Source organism: Hyperolius riggenbachi, chromosome 12 (genome assembly GCF_040937935.1).
Source record: "Hyperolius riggenbachi isolate aHypRig1 chromosome 12, aHypRig1.pri, whole genome shotgun sequence".
NCBI classification, from domain to species: domain Eukaryota; kingdom Metazoa; phylum Chordata; class Amphibia; order Anura; family Hyperoliidae; genus Hyperolius; species Hyperolius riggenbachi.
In genome coordinates, this window is record NC_090657.1 from 76183219 (window position 1) to 76208621 (window position 25403).

The following is a 25403-nucleotide window of genomic DNA, read 5'->3' on the forward strand; positions in this document are numbered from 1 at the left end:
GTTGATCAGGCTGCAATATTGAGTGGTTTTATGGGCACCTGAGATGGGAGGAGAGAAAAAAGATACCTGGGGCTTCCTCTGGGCTGATCTCTCCCTCAACACCTCCTCCTGGATCGGCCACAATTTGCCCCAGAAAGTCCTCCGGTCTGGGACATACTGCTCATGCGCAGCCAGGCCACGAGTAATACACCTCTCAATCCCCCTCACCCCCCTCCGTTGGGTGCCGCCACAGGAGCGCTAGCGGCCGGACTGAGCCTGCACAGACTGGAGGACTTTCTAGGGCGAGAATGCAAACGATCGAGGAGGTGGAGGATGACTGTGAGGGAGTGATCAGCCTGGAGGAAGACCTAGGTGCATATATTTTTGTTCTCTCCCCACCTGTCTCAGGTACACCTTAACAAAACAATCAAGTTTCTCCACAGCTTCTATTCGAGAAGAGCTAATGTAGAAGCTACCATTTTTCTATAACAGGCAGTCAGCAATTCTCAGTTTTCTCAGGGGAGTTGGGGGAGGAAGGGGGGGGGGGGGGGGGGTAAAGTCAGAAATGCAGTACAACATACATTAATGATCGGGGGAATTTGGGGCTTATGTGGAATATTCATCTGGTCATGCTTTTAAGAGTTAATAATATAGCAACAATTCTAATTAAAATGCATACTGTACCTGTTTCTAAGATCTGTTCCGGGACAGTTTCATCAAAAGTGGTGCTAATCTGTTCTAACGAGCTTTCACTACTTTTTTCAGCCAGCAACAGCATTGGTGGATTGGGAGAGGGAAATGGGAGCAAGTCAACAGGCGTGCTGGGCGCAGGGACCATTGAATCCATGGAAAACACAGAAGTGCTGCTACTCTCTGTAGTGATCTGACTGGGGAGAGATGGCGACCTGCCTGGTCCACCTACATTAACGCAACCAGCATCAGAGCTTTCAATATGGTCTTCTTTTGAAACTTTGCCTTGCCCCATGGGAGATGCAGATAGGAACTTGCTGGCAGGAGAATCTGCATTACTGCCGAGTGTTGGGGACAAGCTGGACTTCAGAGATGCAGGAGAAGACATCATGTCAGCAGCTGAGCCGAGCTGAGCACCGACATCTTCTGAACTGTACGGAAGTTGGGCCGGTGGTTGTGGAAGTGGGGAAGAAGAATGAGATGTTGTAAGTTGGGTATTCAGTTGAATCGGGCTACCGAGAGCTGCTCGGGTTGTAGGTAAGCTGTTACTGTTACTAGACGGAGCAGCAGAAGATGGTGGTCCAGGGAACTGAAGGTTTTGGGAAATATGCAAAGGTCCAACAACTGCAACAGAAGGAGGCATTAAGTTAGTGTTAGGGGTAGGCATACTACTTTGCTGTGATCCTTTCATAACCTGGATAATGGACGAGGAATTAAAAAAAACTGGAGAGATAAATTGCGGACGTGTGCTGGATTGTGCAGGGGGCTGTCCTTCAGACACTATCACTTTGTTTCCCACGCCAGCCATAGTAACTACCGCGGGGGTTATGGGATTTGATGCCACAAATACAGTTATTTGGCTAGGTGTCATAGAACTGGTAACAGTTGTTGGCCCTCCAGGCCTCTTTAATGCGGTACTCGGAAGGCTCATCGGCACGTTAGTGTTATTCTCCGTGGTATCTGACCTTGATGGAAGATTGGATGCTTCTGTATACTGTGGAGTATTAGCTGTGTCTTTACTTTGAGCATCCCCGGGTAATGAACTTACATCCATTGCTTTGGAATCTTCTGTTTGTGACAGCATGACCGATGTTTCATGAACTGGACCAGAAGGTTTAATATTAACATTGGGGGCACCTGTATGGTCAAGCAATTGACTCAGGGATGTTGGAGCCTCTCTCATGGCTGGAGAAATGGCAGACAGTTCTTCAGAGACAGTGAGCTTGGGGGTATCCAAGAAAAGGGTTTCTTTCTTGGCCAGTTCTTCTGGGGATGACATTTTTATATCTTGATGTATGACTGATTTAAGTTCTGTTGTAAGATGCTCTTTGGTAAGCATCTGCATTGGCTGACTATCGTTCTCTTGCATCAAGTTTGGACTTTCTTTGATCTCATCAGTCATAATAACCGTACTTTGTACCGGAGCTGGGGGATATTGTCCAATCGTGGTTGTTGCTACAGTGTGTTGTAAGGCAGCTTGGTTAGCCATTGCTTGCCTTTGCATCTCCAAAGCATGCATCATTCCAGCAGGCGTCTGTGCTCCAAGCACCATCTTAGGAGTCTTGGAGTTCTGTCTACCTGGGCTCGGTGTTGTTTTGCGGCTAGATGCAGGGCTTGAGCGCCTACTATTGCTTGGACTAGAGCGCTTGTTTGGACCCCCAGTTGGAGGTTTTCCTGCTCCTCCATCCATCTTATTCATATGCGAGACAAATGGAGATTGGCTGTTAACAGTTAATCCAGGAGGAGCTTGTCCTATGGCTTTTAGAGTAGTTGGATTCAATCCTTGCTGATCAAAACCTCGATTAAGGGTAGGCCTGGGAGGTAATGGAATATTAATCTGTGGAGGAAAAAGACCAGCAATAGAGGCGTTGAGTCGCTCAGGAGAAAGGCTGATCTCTGAAGGCTCTGTGCTAGGAGGACGGTTATTGGGAGTCTGAGGGTAATAAGGTCTGGGGCTTGCTCTGTTGGGGGTCTTCGGCCTTGACATCTGTGATGGAGTCTGAACATTTTGAAAATGAAGTCCATGAGATCCAGGCATGGCACTGGAGTGCTGTTGTTGAGGGCTTGTGCCTTGCGTAAGAGAAAGAGATGAAGCTAGTGGTTTAGATCCAGTCATCACCATAGGGTTCTGGGGCATGAGCATATGTGGCCCCATATTGTTTTGAGGTCCAGAGGCAGTGGGTAAGTCAGGAATGTCACCAAGTGCAGTCCCTGAAGAGCCTTCGCCCAGAGGTGACCCTGTTGGGTTCTGTCCACTGTCTGGAAATCCCAGCTTCCTTCCATTGCCTCCCATGGATGAGTTGGATACCATAGTCATTCTCTGCTTATCAGGTGATGGCGGTATGGAAGCCGTGCCTTGCAAGTTCACCATTGCAGGCAAGTTGCCTCCCTGTTGCATGGACATTCTCTGTCCATCTGTGTTTATAGCTGCCCGGGGGTTAAAGATGTTCTGCTGCAGAGGAAGCCTCACTGTCTTTTGGTCCTGTTGCTGCTGATGATGTTGTTGTTGCTGCTGTTGCATCATCAGCATCATCATCATCTGCTGTGGAGGCGTAGGCTGCTGGTTCTGCCCACTCTGACCCTGTTGCTGTCCCAGCTGCAGTAACTGAGGAGGGATCTGCTGAAGTTGTCTCTGTTCAAGTCCTGGTGTTGGGTAACCTGGAAAAAAAAGGGATTCTAAATTAACTTTTTCTTCATTTTTTTTAGCATACAGTCTCAATGTACTAAACAAATACAGTATAATCCCGTTATAGTAAACTCTGCCATGCTAAACATTCGGGTATCGTAAACTAAAAGTCCAGGTCCCAGCCAAGCACCATTATAAGTATATGGGAGTATCCCCTGGTGGCTACCCCAAGTCAGGCTCGGGATAACTGCACCTGGCTTCTTTTACTCACCCGAGCCTGACTCGGGCTGTTACCGCCAAGGAGGTTAATGTGCGTGGTCCATATTCAAGCTGCATAAAATGTTCATAACACTGCATCAACTTAAATTATTTGCATCTCACTGACCATCCCTGATCGGGAGAAGAAGAATGCCCCCTTTCACATGCCATCATTTTATGTGCCACATTCTTCTGTGCATTAAAATGATAACCCACTGTACATTAAAAAGGAAAAAAAAGAAGAAGTTGATACTTACCGCAGTAGGGGGAAGCCTCTGGATGTCCAAATGCTTCCTTTGTCTATCTACGCCGCCCCTCCCATACTGGGACTCCCTGGAAAGCCTTACATATTAAAGTTGAAGATTGCTCGTGGCTGCGCTCACCTCCGTGTATGAGAGTGGCTGCACGGTGCATGCACAAAGCACGACTTGCGCAGTAGCACGGAGCTGCTCGTGCAATTAATTTTTTTCTCTGAGCATAAGAGGCTATGTGCTATTGCGCATCCACTGACACCTGTGCATTGTAGCTGCGCTCATACATGGAGGGGAGCGCATACGTGAAAATGAAGACGGTCCCATCCGGCAGTGGAGGGGTCACAGAGGATCGGGAAAGCCTCTGGAGCGTCCAGGGGCTTCCTCCTATTGACGCAAGTGTATAACTTTTTTATTTTTTATTTAAAGTTACAGGATTCCTGGCAACCCAAAAGCTACACTGGGTCCATAGTGCCCAAACAACTGCTCTAGTTCAGTCTAGCTGCCATTGTTTCCCAGGCTGCCTACAACGACTTTACAGTCCGAAGGACACGAGTAGCATGGGTTGCACGGGACCTGTAGCTCCCTCTGGAATACAGTCCGTAAGCACATCCCCTAAGATAGCCAGGCACAAATTGGCTGGCATGCACAGGGGCTTCTTGAACACCAAAATAATCCTGAAATAAGGAACAAAAGTAGGATTGCTGGCTCTCACCTGGTGGCCTGCTTGGAAAATCCTGGAGTTTCTGAGCAGACTCTAGTGCTCCCAACGGATCTCCAACTATTCCAGACTGGTCAGACTCCTCCATACGGCTCTCTGGGGCACTACAGTGGAAAAAGTCACTTATAGTTAATCATTTCATAATTTAACGTCAGTGAACATGGCATGACTATGATTAATTTTTGCAGACATACGCTGTAGGAAGATTAGTAAATTAGCAATTTTGTTAGGACTGAAAGAAGGAAGTCCATAACTTTTAATCTTTCCAGACCCCTAACTGGCCTTTAACCTCTTGACGACCAGCTAACGCCGATTGGCGTAAACTGGTCGTCTGCGGGTTACCATGGAAACGGCCGCTCGATCGAGCGGCCTTTTCATGTCAGTTCACAGAGGGTGTCTCCGTGAACAGCCGGAGAGCCGCCGATCGCGGCTCGCCGGCAAAATGTAAACACGCGGGGAAGAAATCCCCGCTGTTTACATCATACGGCGCTGCTGCGCAGCAGCGCCGTAGGGCAGATCGGCTATCCCCGGGCCTCTGATTGGCCGGGGATCGCCGGCATCTGATAGGCGGAAGCCTATCCTTCAATGCGCAGGACAGAACTCCGTCCTGCGCATTACGGAGAGAGGGAGGGAGGGAGGTAAGGAGGCAGAGGGCGAAAATGGCTGCGGAGGGGGGCTTTGAGGAGCCCCCCCGCAAAACGCAGATGGCCAGCGATCAGACCTCCCCAGCAGGACATCCCCCTAGTGGGGAAAAAAGAAGGGGGGGGGGGGGGGGGGGGAGTCTGATCGCCCTGGCTGCTAGCTGATCGGTGCTGCGGGCTGGAGAGTCCACGCAGCACAGATCAGGCAAATCACCCCTGGTCTGCAAGTGGTTAAAGAGGAACTTTAACCAAGGATTGAACTTCATCCCAATCAGTAGCAGATACCCCCTTTCCCACAAGAAATATTTTCTCAAATAGATCATCAGGGGGCGTCTGTGTGGCTGATATTGTGGTGAAACCCCTCCCACAGTGTGATGTCATGACCATGGTCCTGACAGTTCTCTGTCTGTGAACCTCGTTGCATTGTGGGAAATAATGGCTTTTTTTCCAACTGCCAAGCAAGCAGTATCTCCCTCTGTGCATAGAACTCTCAGTAACGAATATTTTGTACAGATCACCTGTCAGAACTAAAAATGGTGCGACTTGTGATCAATTTCAGAATGTATATCAGGGAAAGGAAAGATTTCACAATGGGCAAACACTGACTAAATAATCTATAAATGAATATTGTAAAGGAAAAAAAAAGAAAAGAAAAAAAAAAAAAAAAAAGCAATTTTATTCATAATGTTATCTTCACTACAGTTCCTCTTTAAAGTGATAAACAGCATCACTGACCAATAAGGTTACTAAGGAGTTCATAACAACTGCGTATTTAGACAAGCAATGTTTATTGTAGGCAAGCACCAATTGTGTATTTTTCCATCGTAAGCTCTGTTTGCAGAACAAATAAAACAATATGTATGCAACCAATCTCTGGAGTCATTTCAATAAAATGCTCTCATTCACCCTAGTTGGTTCACCAGTGATACAGGGAAATATGTTTTGGCTGTGTTGCCGAAGACCATTCACCAAAGTGATACTGCACTGGCTTCCACTCTGGTGCAGAGATGGCAAATGCATTCATCTACTATGCTCAGAAGTGCAGGCAGGAATAGGGGACAAATAGGAGCATATTATTAATGGAAGTCCAAAGAATGGTAACTATAATGCAGCAGGTCTAGTTCAACAACTGGCTGGATAGTGTACTGGTTAAGGGCTTTGCCTTTCGACATGGGAGACATGGGTTTAAATCCTGGCTAGGGTCAATTCCCATTTCAGTAAGGATTTCAAGGCAAGACTCCCTAAAGGTGGCCACACACGATACAATAAAATGATCTGATTTTACGGCAATTCGATAAAAACGATTGGATCTCCCGGAAAAAAAAAACAAAAAAAAAAACAAAAGATTTTTTTTCATTCGACTGAAAAATCCGATCGGATTTCCCATTTTTTTCGATTTTTATCTATCCGGAATGCCAGATATTTCTCTAAAGATTGTATGGTGTGTGTTAGATTGTCAATTTATTAATATACACACCCTAGCAATTTTCTCTGAGTTTCCAATCATTTTTATCATAATTGGGGAAACATTGAACATAGGTGTGTGGTACATTGGTCATATTTTTGAAATGTAAAAGGTGGCCATACACTGGCCCGATTCGCCGCCGTTTCGACAGCAGATTCAATCACTGGGATCGAATCTGCTGCCAATCGTTCGCGCTACACGCCGAATTTCGATCCTTTTCGTCCGATCCCGTCGATCGCTCCGTGCGGAAAATTAGCGTCGATCGCCCGCGGGTAGGGAGCGCGTCGCTAGCGGCGTTCGAGTACCCGACAACCGACGCAATAGAGCCGCATACATTACCTGCTCCGCCGGCACGTCTACGCCCGGTCACCGCTGCTTCGTGTCCGCGCTGGTCTCCGGCATGCTTCAGTTCCTCCTGCCCGGCAGGAAGTTTAAACAGTAGAGGGCGCTCTACTGTTTAAACTTCCTGCCGGGCAGGAAGAAGTAAAGCATGCCGGGGCCGGAGACCAGAGTGGAGACGGAGCAGCGGTGACCTGGGGACTGGAGTCGCGCCGGCGGAGCAGGTAATGTATGCGGGCATGCGGGCGGGGGAGCGGCGGCAGCACCACCACCACCACAACAGATTGTGAACGGTTTCAGGCTGAAATCGGTTCACAATCTGTTTGCAGTAAAGGTAGCCATACGATCCCTCTCTGATCAGATTCGATCAGATAGGGATCTGTCAGTTGGTCGAATCTGATGGCAAATCGACCAGTGTATGGCTACCTTTACAATCCGTCAAAAAAATGTATTGCAATTCTTAAATTGAACAGATATGTAAAAAATTGTATGGTGTGTGGCCACCTTAACACTGCAGGGTGGCCTCTTTAGCACGTTTGAGCTATTGAGCGCTTTGAGTCTAACAGAAGAAAAGTGCTAACAATGTTAGTCTTACCACGGGATGAGTAGTTTATGCATGCTATTTTGTTTACCGCAATTTAGTTTTTACCCCTATGTTACATAAATACATTAAGAGGATACATAGAGTGCATAGACTATTTATCAGCACGGTAGAGAGAAAAAAATTGTTGGCAAGATGACAGTGTCAAGATTTCAGCAATACTCAGCTAAGCTGAAAACTAGGAATAACATAAGCGGAGGATTCGTCACACTCAGGCGATGTGGTGCAAATACATTTTCCCAGACTAGACTCAGAGGCTAGCAATGTGTTCTGTTGCTATGCGGGGGGCCCCACAAGAAACGATGTGCCCGGTGGGGAGAACAATGCACAGTAGGAGAGTTGCAGTAGGACAATAGACAATATAGATCACATATTGCTAAATAACACACGTGTTGCTACATGAGAAATAATACACATGATGCCAGACTTTAGCTCTGACTGCCATCTTGGAAGATAGCAGTGAAAATTCTTTATACAATCACTTACGGCATATGTTCCTCTCCCTGCTGGTTCTTTTTCTTCCTTGGTGGCTTCTTCTTCTTGGGCTTAGTAGCAGTACTGTTCTGTTTGTTGTTCACCCCAAAGTGTCCAGCAGAAATGTCACTCTGAAGGAGGTTCACCAGCAGAGGACTGGTCAAGGTGACGTCTTTGTTTACAGGAAAGCCTGGATTTTGCCCACAGAGCTGATTGCCATTGCCACCTTGACCGAACGCAGAGCTGAATGAAAGCCCGTGCCCTGAAAAATGTTGTCCAGGGCCTCCATTCCCAGGCATGTTCTGCAAGTGCTGAGAAATCATGTTACCTCCTTGTAAGTCCGACAACATGGATCCCAAATCACTGCTGACTTGAGCAGAAGCATCAGCATGGACTTGCTGAAGATGCTGACCAGGCCCAGTATGCCTAAGGACTTGATTCTGCACGTTGATACCTTGTGAAGGATTACCACCTTGCTGTGAGACAGCTTGTCCTGAGAACTGCACTATGTTGTTGGGCAGACCAGTCATTGGTCCCCGTATTATCTGACTGGGTCCTGCCATGACACCTGTTGGGTTTTGATTTCCAAATCCCTGCTTATTCCCTTGCATGATTTGCTCCATTACAGGGTTTTGCTGCAGCATAGCTTGATTCTGGGATGCCAACATCTGACTGTGAGTAGAAATCATTTGCTTTGGGGGTGTCATCCTCTGAGGGGCCTGAACCAGGTTTTGAGAACCTCCCAACATCTGTCCCTGGGACATTAGCTGGGCTCTTGAAAGTACCAGCTGGCCTTGTGAGTTCAGAGAAGGCGATCCTTGAAGGTTAACCATTTGCCCCTGAGAGGAGATGATTTGCTGGTGCATGCCCAGGATCTGGGACTGTTGTCCTTGTTGGGTCTGACCATGGAGGCCACCAATACTGACTTGGCTCACACCACTGCCTCCAGCCTGCTGGTTATTTAAGTTGTTATGAAGTCCAATCAGGTTAGTCTGCATGAGATTAGGACCGCCATGGGAAACTTGCAGTTGGCCATGAGATGAACCATTAGCTTGACCACCTAGAAGACAAACAAGTTGTCAGTGTTCACCACTTCTCTTAATAAGCAGGTTTAACAAAACATAGTATGCAAACAGTCTGATAACATGGATAGTTTAAAAGTGTCTGAACCTGCAGTAACCAAGTGGTTGTGAGCTAAACAACTGCTGATCCACTGCCACACCGCCTATCCTGCAGTATTCACAAAATGAAAATGAAACTTGTTCAACTCACAGCTGTGTTTGGTCATTGAAGGACATTCATGAACTGTGTTGTTAAAGCACAGTTCTAAAACTTTGTATGCAACCTATGACAGGTGATTTTTTAACTCATCTTTCACAGAAGACTTGGAGGAAATTGCTAATAAACCCCTTGCAAAGCAGCTGATGGGCATGTGCGACGAATAGAAAGAGACAATTCAGGAAAAAGAAAGAAGCTACAATCTACATCTCTGTTTCACGATCACCTAATACTTTAAATGCATTTCAAAGATGTCAAACTTAGAAAAACACCTACACTTTGTACAATCTTGCTAAGATGCACTTAAGTTCTGCACAAACCCTTGACCACTGTTGTGTGAAACAAACGATAAACGGTGGGTCTACCATGAATTATTAAAAAAAAAAAAAAAAAAAAATACCACGGTGGGTAAAAGACAGCAATTATCATCCATGTAGACCAAGGGTGCCCACATTTTTTCAGCTTGTGAGCTACCGTACTTTAAAAACTAGCACGTCAAAAATGATCTACCAATGTATAATTTTAGGAGCAAAATTGTATATACAGAATGGAAAATATAGTGTGGTTGGGATCTATCATGAAGTCCACCCATTGGGCACCCCTGATGTAGACCAATCAGATCGGTTTAAAAAGTAATCGGTGCTAGTCATTCGTATTGAACGATAAACTATTGCCCTATTCATCTACTCACGTGTTACAAATTTCACACTTACGATTCCGATCCATGGACCGTTGTTGAAATCAACCATGCTCAGATGTTGTCCATTGCCAACCGCCAGGGATCGCTGTTTTTTTTTTAACAATGGTTATCGAGCGTGTGTAGAGTGTATAGAGCTTTAATCATTGGACCCGCCAACACTTGACTTCTTTTTTACCTCTCCTATGAGAAGTACTGCTCCAAGGCTGTCCATATGAACTAAGGCTTTTAAAACAGGACCTTAGCCGCAACATCCCTTGGTTTTCTACAAAACTGATGCCAATTGTCAAAAACTAACAGGACAAGAGTGGACACCTTTATATGCGATACAGGCACCAGAGACTGATTGCATACTCGAACTGAAGAAGGGGGCTTACGGCGTGAAATGGGTTGTCTAAGGTAAGTGTCCGATTAAGTTTTTTTTTTACCTAATCATCCCCGACAAGGGTATCCCACTGTAGTGAGTGGACTTTTCTTGAGGAGTTGAGACCACCACCTTACGTCCACAAGGCCAAGTGGTCACGGTACTTCCCCACATGCTCCCATTGAGTGGTTGCCTCCCGTGCAACTCAGCCTTGTGAGTATAACCATCTTAGTTTTACTTATCGACCTTGTTGCCTATGATAATGCACCAGATTGGGCTCCCGGTGTCCCTGTGTTTCTTTCTTCTCTGTGTGAACCAAGCCTTACCCCCAATTTGTTATGGTGCACATGAATGTTACGTACCTGTAGCCTGAACATTAGAGGCAGCTTGCTGCTGGCCTGTGGCACCATTAGCGGGTGATCCTGCGGCGCTGGGTGGCGTCTGCCCCTGCAGAAAGTTAGCATTTGTTTGCCCCACTGTAAAGTTAGGCGGAAGCCGTTTAAGAACTCCTGAAATGAGCGAAGAATTAACATTTCATATACGTGCCAAAACATCTTAAGAATAAAGATTTATCAGAACTATGTTCTAAAGCAGGCCATACACACAAACATTTTCCTGTTCGATTCTCGGCAGATTCAACCACTGTTCTTGAATCTGCTGGGAATCAATGCCATAAAAATGTCCAATTGTCAGCTGCAAGTGCAAAACTGTTTTTTTCTCCTTTGATCGATCTATTGAAGAGTGTTTTCTCAATAGTTTTGAGCACGCAATTATACGTGGTTGACTACCTGATCTGGTCTTCTGGTAATGTTTATGAACAAACACTTTTCTTTCCAGTGCACTAGCGACTGTATTGCCTGTTACTGTTGCTTCTGATACAACATATGTAGTAGAGTACAGTAGTACACTGAGGCATGCGTATAGTGCCATCACTACATAAGTTGAGTGCAGTAGAGTTGCCAAAAGTAAAAATATCCTATCTCAATGCTTGAACCTAACCTCCCCATCTGGTGCCCATTATTTGCATCCGATCAGCTACATACTTCTGCATCGAATGCCTATGTCACTGTTGCCTGGCTGAGTTGATCTGAGTTGAACTGCTGGGTGGACCGCTAAACAAGTCCCGGTCGTTTGTGGGAGGCTGCTGAAAAGATCGCGGATTATTGGCTGAGGCGGTCGTTATCGGCTGCCTCAGCCTTGCGAGTGTACGCAGCTTAAAAGTCATAGAGTCAGAATGCTAAATAGGCCTACAAAAAAAAATCACATAAAAATCTCTGTTAAATTACTTTTGTACGGTTCTGATCCTGTTCTGTATGATGCCTGAAGAAGAAACCTAAAGTTTTGATTTAGAGGCATTGTAGCAACATATAGTAGAAAGCAGCAACTTATTCAGGGTACCCACTTTTACGTAAATTTTTCGGGTTCCAGAATGAGAAACATTACCTATTTATATTTATTGCAGTATATTAGTATGTAGCCCTGCCCTACCAGTGATGCGTAGGCTAGGCTGATTAGCTATGCGGAATTTTCCCCGCCCCCTCCCTAGAGCATTCTGGGAGACCAGGTATATTTTGTAATGGTCTCGGAATTCTCAGTAAACAAACATTGCACATTATGTTATTTTCACTACAGTTCCTCTTTAATTTTCTTCTACAGCTGCTGCTTGGCATCACCTACCTGTATGAATACCTTGTGGACCCGAATTCTGCTGCATCATGAAGGTTCCTGCAGTGTTTCCTGGTGGCATCACACTGCTGCGGCCAGGAGAGCTGACAGGTTGCTGTTGGAAGCCCTGCGGCAAAGAGCCGCCTTGCCCTGGTCGTGGTCCCATGGCCTGAGTTTGGTTCACTGTGGGGGAAGATGCAGGGGAGCTCTGCTGGAAGGATGATGGAGATGAAGCAGGTGATTTGGAGAGATGGGGCTGCTGCAGTGGGGTCAGCACTCTTGGAGGACCCCCCTGCATTGGTTTCATTGGAGGTGTGCTGAATTGGTTGGAGTTGGCCATAGAAGGGAAGTTTGAATGAACTTGTGATGCCTGTTGGCTACCAAAAGGGTAGGGTGGGGGAGGATGGGAAGGTGTCTGCACTGTTGATAGCGCCGGTCTTGGTTGGAATTGCTGTTGTTGCTGTAGCGGCCCTCCTGCACTCAATGCAGATTTCTTCCACTGCGGATTGGCTGCAACGGCCCCGATGTTGGCTTGGGCTGGCGGAGGCTGTAAGACACCTGAAGCAAGCTGATTCCAGCCTTGGGGGACCGGGACCTGTGCTTGAGCCGCAAAAGAAGAACGAACGTTTTGGGAAGCCTGCTGATGTTGTGGCAGGCGAGTCTGTTGCTGAAACTGCTGAAAGTTGGCTGGATTGGTTGGCCTGTTGCCGATGGCTGCCTGCATTGCATGGATCTGAGGAGTTAGAGAACCGGATGGATGACTCTGCTGCTGTGCCGTCAATCCAGATGCAAGAGACTCCATCGCATCTAATGGGAAACAAACTTCTTTATGCCTCAGTACTCTTCCAACCATTATTAATGCATCCAAACGGATATGCTTCAAGTGTATTAAGTGCTTAAAACTTAAAAAAAAAAACCAAAACTTTACAAAAAAAAAAAAAAAAGTTACATACTCGCCTAAGAAGAGTGGAGGGCTCTGGATCCCTTAGAGCCTTGCTGATCCTCTCTGCATCCACCTCTTTCCACCACCTGGCCCTCAGATCAGCGTTTCCAACCTCAATGTCGAAGACGACTTCTGGTCTCCTCTGAAAGCTTTGGAAGCACTCCCAAAGACAAGCGGCTCCATACTGCAGAGACTGAATTACTTCCGTAGCCTTCCGAGGAGGCCCGAAGATGTAGATGGCAAGAAATTTGAGCAGGGGCTCAGCGGGGGAACAAGGAGATCGAGAAGGCTCTGTAGGATCTAAAGCCTTCCCTCTTCTTAGGTGAGTATGTAACTTTTTTGTGTTTAATTGGCTACAGGTATCCTTTAAAGGGAACCTTCACTGAATTGATTTTTGCTTACCTGGTACTTTTTCCAACCCTGCGGTCTGTAATCTTAAACTTTTTACAGAAGAAAGTTGTGGATATTATTGCCTAGCAGGAGACCCACTTCGATGGGTCTCTGCCACACTCGTTGAGATGGCCATGGAATGGATAGCATTATAGCTCTAAGTTTACTTTACACTCTCACTGGGTGTCACTGTTGATTACTAAATGTGTGCACGTTCAACTGTTACACAGCGACACTGATATAAAAGGCAGATTCATAATTATTCACTGCCTGCTATACGATACGCCGGTGCTTCTTTTGGCGATTTATATTCCTTCCTACGAGATCATTAAGAAGGTGCTAAACATCATATTTACATCTTTATGCTGTACGGCTAGGTGACTATGTTCTATACCCAGCTTTAGCCATGATACCTGTCGCTGCTGTATCCTCAGTTCCCTCAAAGCTCTTACTGATGCTTCAGCTGGTTACAGTAGAGGATGTTTGGTACTTTAAGTTTCCATCCACACCTATGTTCTCCTGCTTCTCTCCCACTCGCTCCATATTACTCCCGAATGAGGAATTATGCTCCGGCAATTCTATTCGATCACTCCCCGTGTAAGATGCCCAATACATGGTATTTTCCCCCTAGAGTTTGCCTCTGGAAATTGAACTGAGTTTGGTGGAGGAGACCCTGATAATGGAACAGCTGCAGCAGGAGCCCTTTCACCTGGTCACCGCATATGCCCTGCATGGTGGGTCGGCTCCGTGACTGCATTCCCCTCTTACCATTATCAATGTGCGCTGGGGACACATCAGTGCGCGCACAAGCAAACTGATTATGGACGAGAGTGGAGCGCAGTCACAGAGCAGATACAGCATACAGTGCATGTGTGGCGACCGGGTCAAAGGGCGCCGACCATGTTAGAATACTGGAGCCGTTTACAGGTGAAAGGAGAGGGACGCAGCCACAAGGGAGGCGCAACCTCCCCATACACTAGCATAGCGTTATTTTCAGGGAGGGCTTATATTCCAAGCATGCTTGAAATATAAGCTAGGGTTTATTTTTGGGGGAAGGCTTATTTTTGGGGAAATACTAAAAGCTAGTAAAAACCAAAACCTCCATTTGGTAATTCAGAATTTCTACACAGGAAGCTATTTGGGCACAAGTTTATGTTCACCTTGCTGTGAAGGAGGCCTTGGAGCCCTTGGTTGGAGATCAGCGCTACCACCAGCAGCCATCATGGTAGATGAGACATGGGGACCCTGGGACATCATAGCTCCTGCTGCCGCTGGGTTATTCATCCTGATGAGGCCTGCAGAAGAAAATACACGAATGCCAATGTCATAGTTCAGCGAGGCACTCAAATATGCCTCTGCTACAGTGAACAAGGACACCCACCTGGTCTGCCCTGAACTGCAAAACCGGGATCAATTCTCATTGCATTGCTGGCTGCCATGGGCCCGTTCATTCTCACCTCCTGTGCAGGATTTTGAGCTAATGCGATGTTGATAGCCCCTTCTCCTAAAATACATCAAACATTAAATGAGACTCCCTGTTTGAAGAATTGCTGCCTGTGTAAGTAGCCCTACAGAGGTCAGTTGTGACCAGATACTAGACAAATCAGTCTTCTTGACCTATAGGTTAGGTCAAAGAGAACTGGAGATGAACCTCAGGCAAAGAATGAGAGACTTGCATAAGAAGAGGGAAGGCTTCCCGTGTCGTCCTCCCAACCACTACGACTGCCTGGGATCCTCATAAGGCATCGGACAGGTGGTGAATTCACCACCTGTCAGTTGCTCTCCTGCACCTGCTGGGCGCTCGCTGGAGCTCAGTATAGACGCTGGGCAGGCGACCCCTTCCCCATAGAGTCATCTCTGAGTGCGGCTGCAGCCTTGCTTAGACGCAATGTGTAGCGGTCCTTTGCCATGTTGCAGTCCTCAGCCCACAACATGCTTGGTGATACAGCGGCTTGCATCCTAATTGCACTGGCGGGAGGCAGACCAGATGCTGAACTGCTCGGCAAGCGTGCAGTTCAGCCTCCTGTCTGAAAGAGGCCTGAATATTGCATCCACGCTGCTCTTCATGCACTAGCGCAAGCATGGTCGCACCTGCTCCCTCCGGCTTACTGCGCACACACAGCTGTACTTGCGCAGGTGCAGTACGGCCATACTGCATAGAGAGGAGTGCGGCCCCTATCAGAAATCTAACAAGCTCTTGTCAGATTTATTTCCACGGTCCGCACATAGAAATGGTTGGTAAATTATTTGCCCAAGATTCACCCTGGGTACGCATTTCGCAGGAGAAAATCATAAACTGAGAAGTCAGCACTGGATTTTTTTACCGACCCCACAGCCCTGATTATAATACAGGTGTTTACAGCTATTATTAAAACAATATATATTTTTTTAATAGGCTGTTGAGGTTAAAGAGAACCCGAGGTGTGTTTAAAGAATGTTATCTGCAAACAGAGGCTGGATCTGCCTATACAGCCCAGACTCTGTTGCTATCCCAAACCCCACTAAGGTCCCCCTGCACTCTGCAATCCCTCATAAATCACAGCCGTGCTGTGAGGCTGTGTTTACATCTGTAGTGTCAGTCTCAGCCGCTCCCCCGCCTCCTGCATAGCTCCAGTGCCTGCCCCCGTCCCTTCCCTCCAATCAGCAGGGAGGGAAGGGATGCAGGCGGGGACTGGAGTTCTGCAGGAGGCGGGGAGAGCAGCAGACTGACACTATAGAGATAAACACAGCCAGCTCTGACAAGCTGTTTGTCAGCAGTGTGGCTGTGATTTATGAGGGATTGCAGAGTGCAGGGGGACCTTAGGGGGGTTTGGGATAGCAGCAGAGGCTGGGATGTATAGGCAGATCCAGCCTCTGTATGCAGATAATATTCTTCAAACCCACCTCGGGTTCTCTTTAAAACTAAAGTCGGAAGGAATAAAAAAAGAGTGGAAAATGGCACTGCAGAATTTACAACTTTTTAAGAGCTGTATGCTATAAAAGACAAAAACTTACAGTACACAGTGAATGTCTTTAACCTCTTCCAGATTTAGCTAGTTAAAATCTGTGCCCCGTTTGTGGCTGCCAAGGCGCAGATTTCAACTATTCCCTGCCATGAAATCACAATGCCCCTGACGCTCTCACCGATCTAGCAACCCTGCAGACTGCTTGCTCCTGCTGTCACAGTGAGAGCAAAGCTCTATATGCCGGTCAGAAGCCAATTTCATTGGCTCCTGATCCCATGATTACTGCGAACCAATCCACTCTTGCTCAAAATTTGCAATAAACTTTTTTAATCGTCATGATTTTTACATTTTAATGTCACTTGTCCTTTCCATTTGTACCTACTTATGGATTTCCAAAATTGACTGGAAGCCTAAGTTGCAATCATTTTTTCACGGTGGAATCTGCACTCCATACAGAAAGTACAGTACAGAAAGCGTAATTATATTCCACTTCCTACAGGATTATTTAGCTGTACAATGCAGGGACTTGTTGCTTGCTTTCCACAGCTGCAACAACTGAGTGATTGGCAGAAAAAAACAAATGGAATGAATGAGAGTTTAGAGGTCTCAACATATCTGTAACATATCATAGTAGGTGTTATAGGAACTGTGTATTTGTATGGGAATAATAACAACATGCTCCTTCTCTTTGCTTCCCACAGCTGCTCGATACCCCCTAGCAGAAATCCACACTAGATGAGGGTGGTGAGTATGTCATAAGTTAGAATTGTCCATAGCAGGTTATAAGATGCCACATCCCAGTGCCCATGGCCTTTGATCTTTTCCTCCCTTCCAGTCCCCTCCCCCTATGAACACATTCATGAGGATCTCCATCTGGAAACAATATGTATTCCCCACTAAGTCCAGTGGAGTAACTTTTAACAAGGGTTCCCTCGGGTGGTTGTATAATCAAATATAATCACCGGGGGCCATTTATAGATCCCAATCCTCGTTCAAAACCCAGCCTCTCCCACCCACCTAACCTTCCCTATACTTGCTTCCAATACCCCCCCCCCCCCTTTCCCTCTCCCAGGGGCAAACTACCTTCTCAACGGAATGGCTTAAGCATGAAGTATCACTGATATACACCACTCACGATCATTAGCCCCATTGAGAGGATCTTGAAGGTTTACATATGTATATAACTACTTGCCTATATGGTGGTGGTGTATATGTACATATATATATGTTTTTTATCGTTTTATATTATCCACCCTCTCCTGCCTTTAGAGGAGGAATTGGTACCTTGTTGTACTATATACATATAAAAATTCTAGAGATTTGTTGAGAATGACTGTATCTCAGTAATATCCATAACAGCGGTTTTTAACTGTTTTTTTGACTGTTTTTGGACTATTAGGTGTATATTTTGTATGTAAAGAGCTCTCTAGCTTATATTTTACATTTTATACCTTGAAACATAGGTTTATATCAATATGTCCTTTTATGTCTTTATTTTTATATTTATATGTTTACAGCGCGCTGTGAGCCAGCGCCATTTGTTTACCCATCATCCAATTTTTACCCCTGCTTGTGCCCCCCCTTATTTTATTCATTGATGTAATTATTATTATTTATTCATATATTTTGAATTACATCACCACTCACTTCGAACCTTTTTAAGAGATTCTTTTATTATTCTTACCATTTTTTCTAAGTGCAGTATTTGTAAGAAAAGCGTACTGATTTCCTTATGTACGCATATAAATTGTTCGTTTTTCAATAAAGTTTTTTGAATTTATTATGTTTCACCCTGTTGCCATGACAATGGCTGCAGGGACGGATAAAGATAGCGTGTAGTGCGTATGGGCGTCATCTGACGAAGGCGCAGAGCGCCGAAACGCGTAATGACGCCATACGCACGCTAAACCACAGCCACGCCCACACCCACTGCGGGACGGCTTCCCCGGACATCGGAGAACGCGCTACTGGCCACAGCGCGTTGTTGCCAAACCTGCATGCCTGTGTAGCGGTGGACTGTACCGCTGATGAGCGAGTTGTCATTTTACTTCCTGTAAGTAGAACTTTTAATTTGCGATTAAAAATTATCCCCTGATAATGCACCATGGAGCACTTCATCTTTTCTAGATTTGTTGCCCCTTGCCAATTGTGATTGGAGCAGCACAGTGCATTGGGAAAAAGGAAAATCAGCATCTGTAGCAGTCGGTTATCATCAGGACAGGAGCGCAAGGTTTTTTGGGATGTGATTGGCAGAATGCCTGTCCTAGTTACCACATAGTAGTTGAAGATCTGAATCTATTTATACTAATGTGAATAAGTATGTGACATAAACCGTAACAATATGTAACACTGAAATGTTGGGATGACTTATTTCTCAAGAAAGGGTGGAATACTCTAACAACAATGCAGTACGACTAAATAATTTTTCACTTTGCAACGTGAGTATTCCAACCTTCTATCTGGACAGAGAGAATTCCCAGATCCCGTAGTTGCTGGTTATTTCCCTGGGCCAGAAGACGCAGGCGCTCCGCAGCTTCTCTGGGGATGCTGAATGTGACCCGAACACTGTTCCACGGCTCCAACTTCTGTAACTTCAGCTGGTCAGACTCTGCAAATGGTGAGACAAGAAAATGGGTCAACCAAATATGTCTTGTAAACCTACATGGACACTGTGGCCTGGAGAAAGCAAATGGAGATACTTCAGTAGCAACCAATCCCAGCTATAGTCTTCAGTAGGGATGGTCAATGACATGCAAATCTTTCTAGGTTGATGCAGGATTATGCAGATCTTGCATGCAAACAGGTGCGTAACTAGAGGGAAGGTAAGGGGGCTCAGAGCTGTGCGGGACCCCAACTACTAACCTTCTCTTCCTCTGAAACAGGAGATTATACTTAAGATATGGGGTTTTTATGGCTACACTTGTTATGGGTGTGAAGATTATGATGGCATAATGACTTGTTTTATGACCCTTGTGAGATGAGCCCCAAGGCCGTGAGGTGCACAAAGGGGAGACAAGGGAAAGGGAAAGGGTGTGAACATTGGGGGGGCACCAAACTTTCACTGGGGGGGGCACCAATTGTAGTTACGCCACTGCATGCAAATGTGCTTGAAAATGCACCAATCATAGTTGCATAGCTTGGCTGAAGAAAAAAGACATCTGTCCAAGTCCGTCCAACCTTGATCAAAAAAATCCCTGTCGCTAAGTGCCCCCCCCCCTCCCCAGGAAGATTAGCGATAAGGCATTGCCAATCTGGAGGGGAGCCGCGCTCAGCAACAAGGGACATCAGAGCAGCAAGGTAAGCCTCAATAGGATCCTGAGGCTTCCCTCTCTTAAAGAGAACTTGTACCAAAAAAAAGTCCCCTGAGGGGTTAATCACCTCGGTAGGGGGAAGCCTCATGGTCCCAATGAGGCTTCCCCCTCCGCTGTAGCTGCAGGCAATCCAGCGCTGGCTCCCCGAAGTGTCCCGCAATCCTGGTTCGACAAGCCTGAAAAATGCTTGATATAATTTATCTTCCCAGGCTCCAGCGGGGGCGCTGTCGTGGCTCTCCGCACGGAGATAGGTGAAAATAGACGATCTCTGTCGGGTCTGCTCTACTATGCAGGCGCAGTAGACTTGCACCTACGCAGTAGAGCGGCCCGACAGCGATCGGCTATTTCCGCCTATCTCCGAGCGAAGAGCCGAAACTGCGCCTGCGCTGGAGCCTGGGAGGTAAATATTTACATCCCCGCCATTCCGGGAGGATTTTCACTGCCACCGTGGGACACAGGAGGACGGGAGGGAGCCTCAATACAATCCGGAGGCTTCCCCTACCCAAGATGAGTACCACCGAGGGGAACTTTTTCTCATTACAGGTTTTCTTTAAGGTAAGTATCTCACTTTGATCCCGAGGTTTAAGGGGGAAAAAATTCCTTCCCGACTCTAGGTGGCAGTCAATGTAGTTTAGGTGGCAATCAACTCTGCTGGGAATTACATAGTAATTATAACCATGGATGCACAGGAGAGAAGGAGAAGGAGAACACAGAGAAATCCACCCTGCATGTGTTTATAGACAACTACCTGTCTATTTCACCCTTCTCAACAAGTAATGAGCTAGTGCAATTTGAGCCATCACTTGTCTGCAGACTCTGTCAAGTTGAGAGTTAATATGTAAACACAGGAGTTTAACCCTTTTTGTGCTTCCAGCAAACCAGGAAATAACCAAACTGCAGCATATATGAATGAGCTCTATAAGTTGTAACAAGGAAATGTTCTTCTGTAAAGGGAATGATGTGGTTGCTTATATTTTAGAGCAGAGAGGAAGTCCTGAGTTCAGATGCACTTTAACTTGGGCTATAATTATTTATGCATCTGTGTATTAAGAATATGCTAAGGCTTACCCATGTTAATAAGCTCAGGCACTCCATACATTATCCTCTCCAGTTTCTGCTGCAAGTCCTGGTCTTGAATATCCCCTTTAAAGGCAACAAAAATGGTGGAGTCACTCTCTTCTGCTCTGGGTTCATCTTCGATGCCAGAGTCTTCATCTCCGTCCATTTCCAGCTCCACAGGAAACCGAGCTCGCACTGGACTGTCTCCTGGATCTGGAAACTTAAAGAGGTCCATGGCTGGACGTTGTGCTGAGATCTATAGCTAATGTGAACAGAAAGACATATTGACATGAAACATTCAAGAGAACCAAGGACCCAGATTGCCGGAAAATGTTCATATTTTAGTTACCAATATGGCTCCAAGATCTTTCTCCTACGTTTCTACACAACTGGCTCTCTTCAGCAAAAAGGCAGCTGCAGGCATCTTTAAATGGATTCACAGCTGGAGCCCCAAGACTTCACCCTACAGAGAAAAACAATCAATACAGCCACAGAGAGGGTTGGGATGGCTTTATGCGAATAGACTATTAGTAAAGAACCCTTATATCCATGATACATGGGATCACTCCACTTAGGTGTGCCCCTTGCAATGGCCGTCATACCACAAGTAAATAAAGAAGGGTCTCTGGCCCTTATGCTTGGAATACACCATGAGATTTTTTGGCAAATAGATGGTTCGATAGATAGTTTCCGACAGGTCCGATCTGATTTTCCATCGTTTTTCTGATCGATTTCTCATAGAAAAGAATGGAAATCGATCAGAAAAATGATCGGAAAATCGATCGGACAGTAAATCTGCTGAAAAATCTCATAGTGTATTCCCAGCAGTAAGGATCAAAGACTGCTGGTACCAGAAAACGGGACTTACTGATGAATCGCCACACGGACCTGACGCTCCCGCTGGTCATGCCGCTCACCCATTTCCACACTTGCCTCGCTCTGCTGTGACTTTGATGGCAGAGCTCTGTGAGCTGGTCAGCAGCCAATGTCATCAATGAGAGCCAATGCGATTGGCTCACAGTGATCATGGGGTCAGGAGCCAATGAAACGGGCTCCTGACTAGCTCACAGAGCTCTGCCGTCATAGCGACGGCAGAACAAGGGTCCTACGGCGAGGAAGAGATCGGAGGGAGCAGCGGGTCCGCGCGGCGCCCCAGGCCCGGAAAAGCACGTGAGCAAACGCTGTCAGAGTGCGAAGCGGCTGTTGTGCCCGTCCACTCTTCCCCTGGTCACCGTACCTCCCCTCTACAAGTCACGCACTGGAGACATGCCTGATGCAAGTCGCCTGATACTGCTTTTATGTATTATACCATTGGACTGTGATGTATACTTGGCTGCAAGTTTGGTAATAAATGCTGACAACAGGACAGTGCCCGGTCTGTTCGCTTTTGTTTTGCTACATATTCTCTAATATTTGCAGTTTACACACTACTCAGCCTAAATGATTTTACAGAGCAGACCAGTGAACTATTGACATGTCCTCTGCAGAGAAAAAGAAACTACAGTGACTGATAGTTGAGATATCAAGCTTCAGAAGACAGAACTCTCTGCAACTTTGAAAGTCGTGGAGCTCATTGGCTCTTTTGAATAGATAACAACTGAAACTCTGACTAACAATTGAACTTTATCCCAATCAGTAGCTGATACATGAGAAATCTATTCCTTTTCACAAATAGACCATCAGGGGGCGCTGTATGACTGATATTGTGGTGAAACCCCTCCCACAAGAAACTCTTGAGGACCGTGGTACTCCTGGCAGTTTCCTGTCTGTGAACCTTGTCGCATTGTGAGAAATAGCTGTTTACAATTGCCAAAAAAGCATGCAGCAGCTACATCACCTGCCAACAGTAAAAATGTCACCACCTAATAAATGTCAGAATGTAAATCAGGGATTTAAAAGATTTTACAAATGGGCAAACACTGACTAAATAATTTAAACATAATTATTGTAAAAATGAAGCACTTTTTTATTACATTATTTTCACTGGAGTTCCTCTTTAACCCTTCCTGTACTGGAAACAATGTTAGACTTATGTCTCTGCTCCTAATGTTTTATTTCTTAGCTGTACTACACATACAAATCATTATATCATAAGTTTATTTAGCAGATTTCTGTTTTTCAAAGTGATGTTTCAATGAATGTGTGTTTTTGCACATTCATTTAAGCTAAAGCGAATCATTCCATATGGAAAATCATCACAAGCATCAATGTAAAGGCCTGTACCACCAGGCAATTTTCCTTTCGAGCGGTCATTTCTGTGATCTCGCAACGTGGGTACAGGTGCATGATCACGCAAAGGACATTTACCAATGCATGCCGTAACGACCGTCAAAACGGTTTGGATCTTTAAGATCCCTGACGACTCCAAAGTACCGTGGTCGCTTGACTTCTTGTTCGCGTCTGTCGTGTAATGGCGCAAGTAGGAAGAGGAGTCACTGAACGCTTGTTGTCAACGAGACGTCACTGGACCCGTCAGGTGGGGAGTACGCAGCTTAATAACCTGACAACCTCAGAAAAACACACTCACATGGGCACCAGCTACTTGTCATGACCATTTAATAGCAAGTCGTGTGTAGATTCATGACAGCAAACAGCATTGTAAAGTTCATACATCACCCATCCAGGTGGCTTCACCCACAGAGACCCCACAATTGTTTTGCTTTAATAGCTTCCTCAAGGACGGCAAGGACGGCATGAACGGAGGCAGAAATGTAGCTCACTTAATAATGAGCCAGTGTAATGTACGAAAATGCTGCCTTTTATGATAACGTTTCCTCTACCTGACAGAAGTAGGTGAAAGCAATAAGGAGCCGGGTAATACCAAAAACAGAATATCAGTAACATTACTGATATTCTACTATCGTAGATTATGCACAGTAGAATATCAGGACTTTGTGTTATTCTATCACCTTCCATAATCTTACCCTCACATTAACCATCTGCTTTAAACTCCTAACACTTTTTTTTTTTTACCTACACCAAACACTGACCTTCCCCTACTTACGCCTTAAGCTCCGCACAAATGTTCAACCAGCATTGTTAACAATAAGCAATTCCTGGCAGTTAGTGAGGAACGAACATCAGAGTACGTTTGAATTCAGTGACGGCATAATGCTTGTTACGCACTTCCTGCTTCTCATTTTCATACTTCCTTTAACTTTCCGTTAAAGGAAGTGTGAAAATGAGGAGCAGGAAGTGCGTAACAACCCACATGTAAGTAGATTTAATAGAGCCATCATTTCTTGTCGTTCAGTATGAACAGATAACAGCGGTTATCATCTGAACCAATCTATCTATATGGACGATAACCTGTCTTGGTACTTATCCGTTAGCCGGGCGCATCCAGCAGGTGGCGCTAATTACTATTCCCCCTCCAGGCCGACATGGATAGTAGGGAAAGATGCAACTCTGGTGGAGTTTTGTCGCCACCTAGAGGATGCGCCCAGCTAACGGATAAGTACCCCTGTCTTTTACCATCGTTGGGAGATTTTTTTTTTTTTTTTTAACCATCCTTAGTGGACACATCCTTCCGTTTCGAGCAACAGTGGTCAAAACCTCTCCTACTTCATATGTAACCTGATTACCTGCGCAAGCGCAGCAGGTTTATCGGAGGGGAAGCACAGAATGTTATGACACCAGGACAATGCAGTTAGAGGTCACAGTGAACGCTGACCCAGTCAGTGACGGAAAAATTGGGCGCCACCCTATGCACCCATTGAAATATTGGCATTGAGAGGAAATTTGGGCCACAGGCTCTCAAATTTTCCCTCAATAGCGATATTTCAATGGGTGCCTATGGCAGCACCCGGAATTTTTTTGTGGGGGTATTTTAGCGCAATTCGCAACGAGGGTATGGTTAAGGTTAGCCGTAAAAAAGAGGAGAGGGTGAGTCGACATCAAGAGTGGGCGGGTTCATTGTGAGAATACGGTTACGTTTAGCTTTAGTAGAATATCAGTATGTATGTATGACCCATACTTTACGATCCCCATTTCCACTGTTATAGTAGAATATTGGTAAATGTACTATTGGGTTTTCTGGGCGCCCAAGTTTGCGCCCCTTTGCCATGTACGCGTCCAGCCGCCTGTGTGAATGGGCCCTAGGTTTGACACACAAAACCAGATTGCTCACTGATCAGGGCCTCAATTTAAGCTATTTCAAGCACACCTTAGCATAAGCCCACTAGCATTGTGAATATCTGCAGCTGGTACAAGGTGACTTATACAATGTCACCTATGACTCCAGCAATGGCAGCCAATGCTGGGGATGCTGATAAGCTGCAGTCCCCACACCCTGATGCACAATGGCTGGACTGTCACACTGCTGCTACATAGGGGGGGTGCCTAGTGTCCTCCCCCTATTACACACTGCTGCTCACACTCTCACCCCAGCGCCCGCTCTGTTCTCCCCCGGCCCCCCTCACCAATCACCGGACTCTCCGCTCCTTCCGCTCCCGGGAACAACGAGAGAACACAGCGAGGCCCAGACTGTACCACTATGAGCAGCAGCAGGGGACGCTTCGCTTCACAGAGCTCTCAGTCCGGCGCGAAGAGAAAGCGAGAAGCGCAGCCATACCCCCTGCCAGAATGGTACGGCCCGCCGGTCAATAGTGAGGGAGCGTGACGTCACCCCGAGGGAGTGACTTGTTGCAGGAGTGGGTGGGATTGGACGCAAAGTGGTAGAGACTGAGGCATCTCAGGGCTGCCAG

At 46.2% G+C, this 25403-nt stretch overlaps 1 protein-coding gene across 4 annotated transcripts in view; it reads right to left on the bottom strand.

Annotated features, from left to right (window-relative positions):
* The window catches only part of NCOA6 (nuclear receptor coactivator 6), a 98997-nt gene extending 73806 nt beyond the window's left edge, over positions 1-25191 (bottom strand). For all 4 annotated transcript variants that reach the window (XR_011025413.1, XR_011025414.1, XM_068264211.1 and 1 more), the window contains exons 1-11: positions 25119-25191; positions 21047-21160; positions 20707-20959; positions 18780-18935; positions 14764-14886; positions 14543-14677; positions 12062-12856; positions 10747-10893; positions 8058-9105; positions 4520-4629; positions 664-3327 (exon numbers count right to left, since the gene is read on the bottom strand). Coding sequence is in view for 2 of the 4 variants with exons in the window: in XM_068264211.1 (XP_068120312.1) it covers positions 664-3327; positions 4520-4629; positions 8058-9105; positions 10747-10893; positions 12062-12856; positions 14543-14677; positions 14764-14886; positions 18780-18935; positions 20707-20932 (5404 nt within the window). In the remaining 2 variants the exon portion in view is untranslated. The remainder of the gene's footprint in view (positions 1-663; positions 3328-4519; positions 4630-8057; positions 9106-10746; positions 10894-12061; positions 12857-14542; positions 14678-14763; positions 14887-18779; positions 18936-20706; positions 20960-21046; positions 21161-25118) is intronic.
* Between the last annotated feature and the right edge of the window lie 212 nt (positions 25192-25403).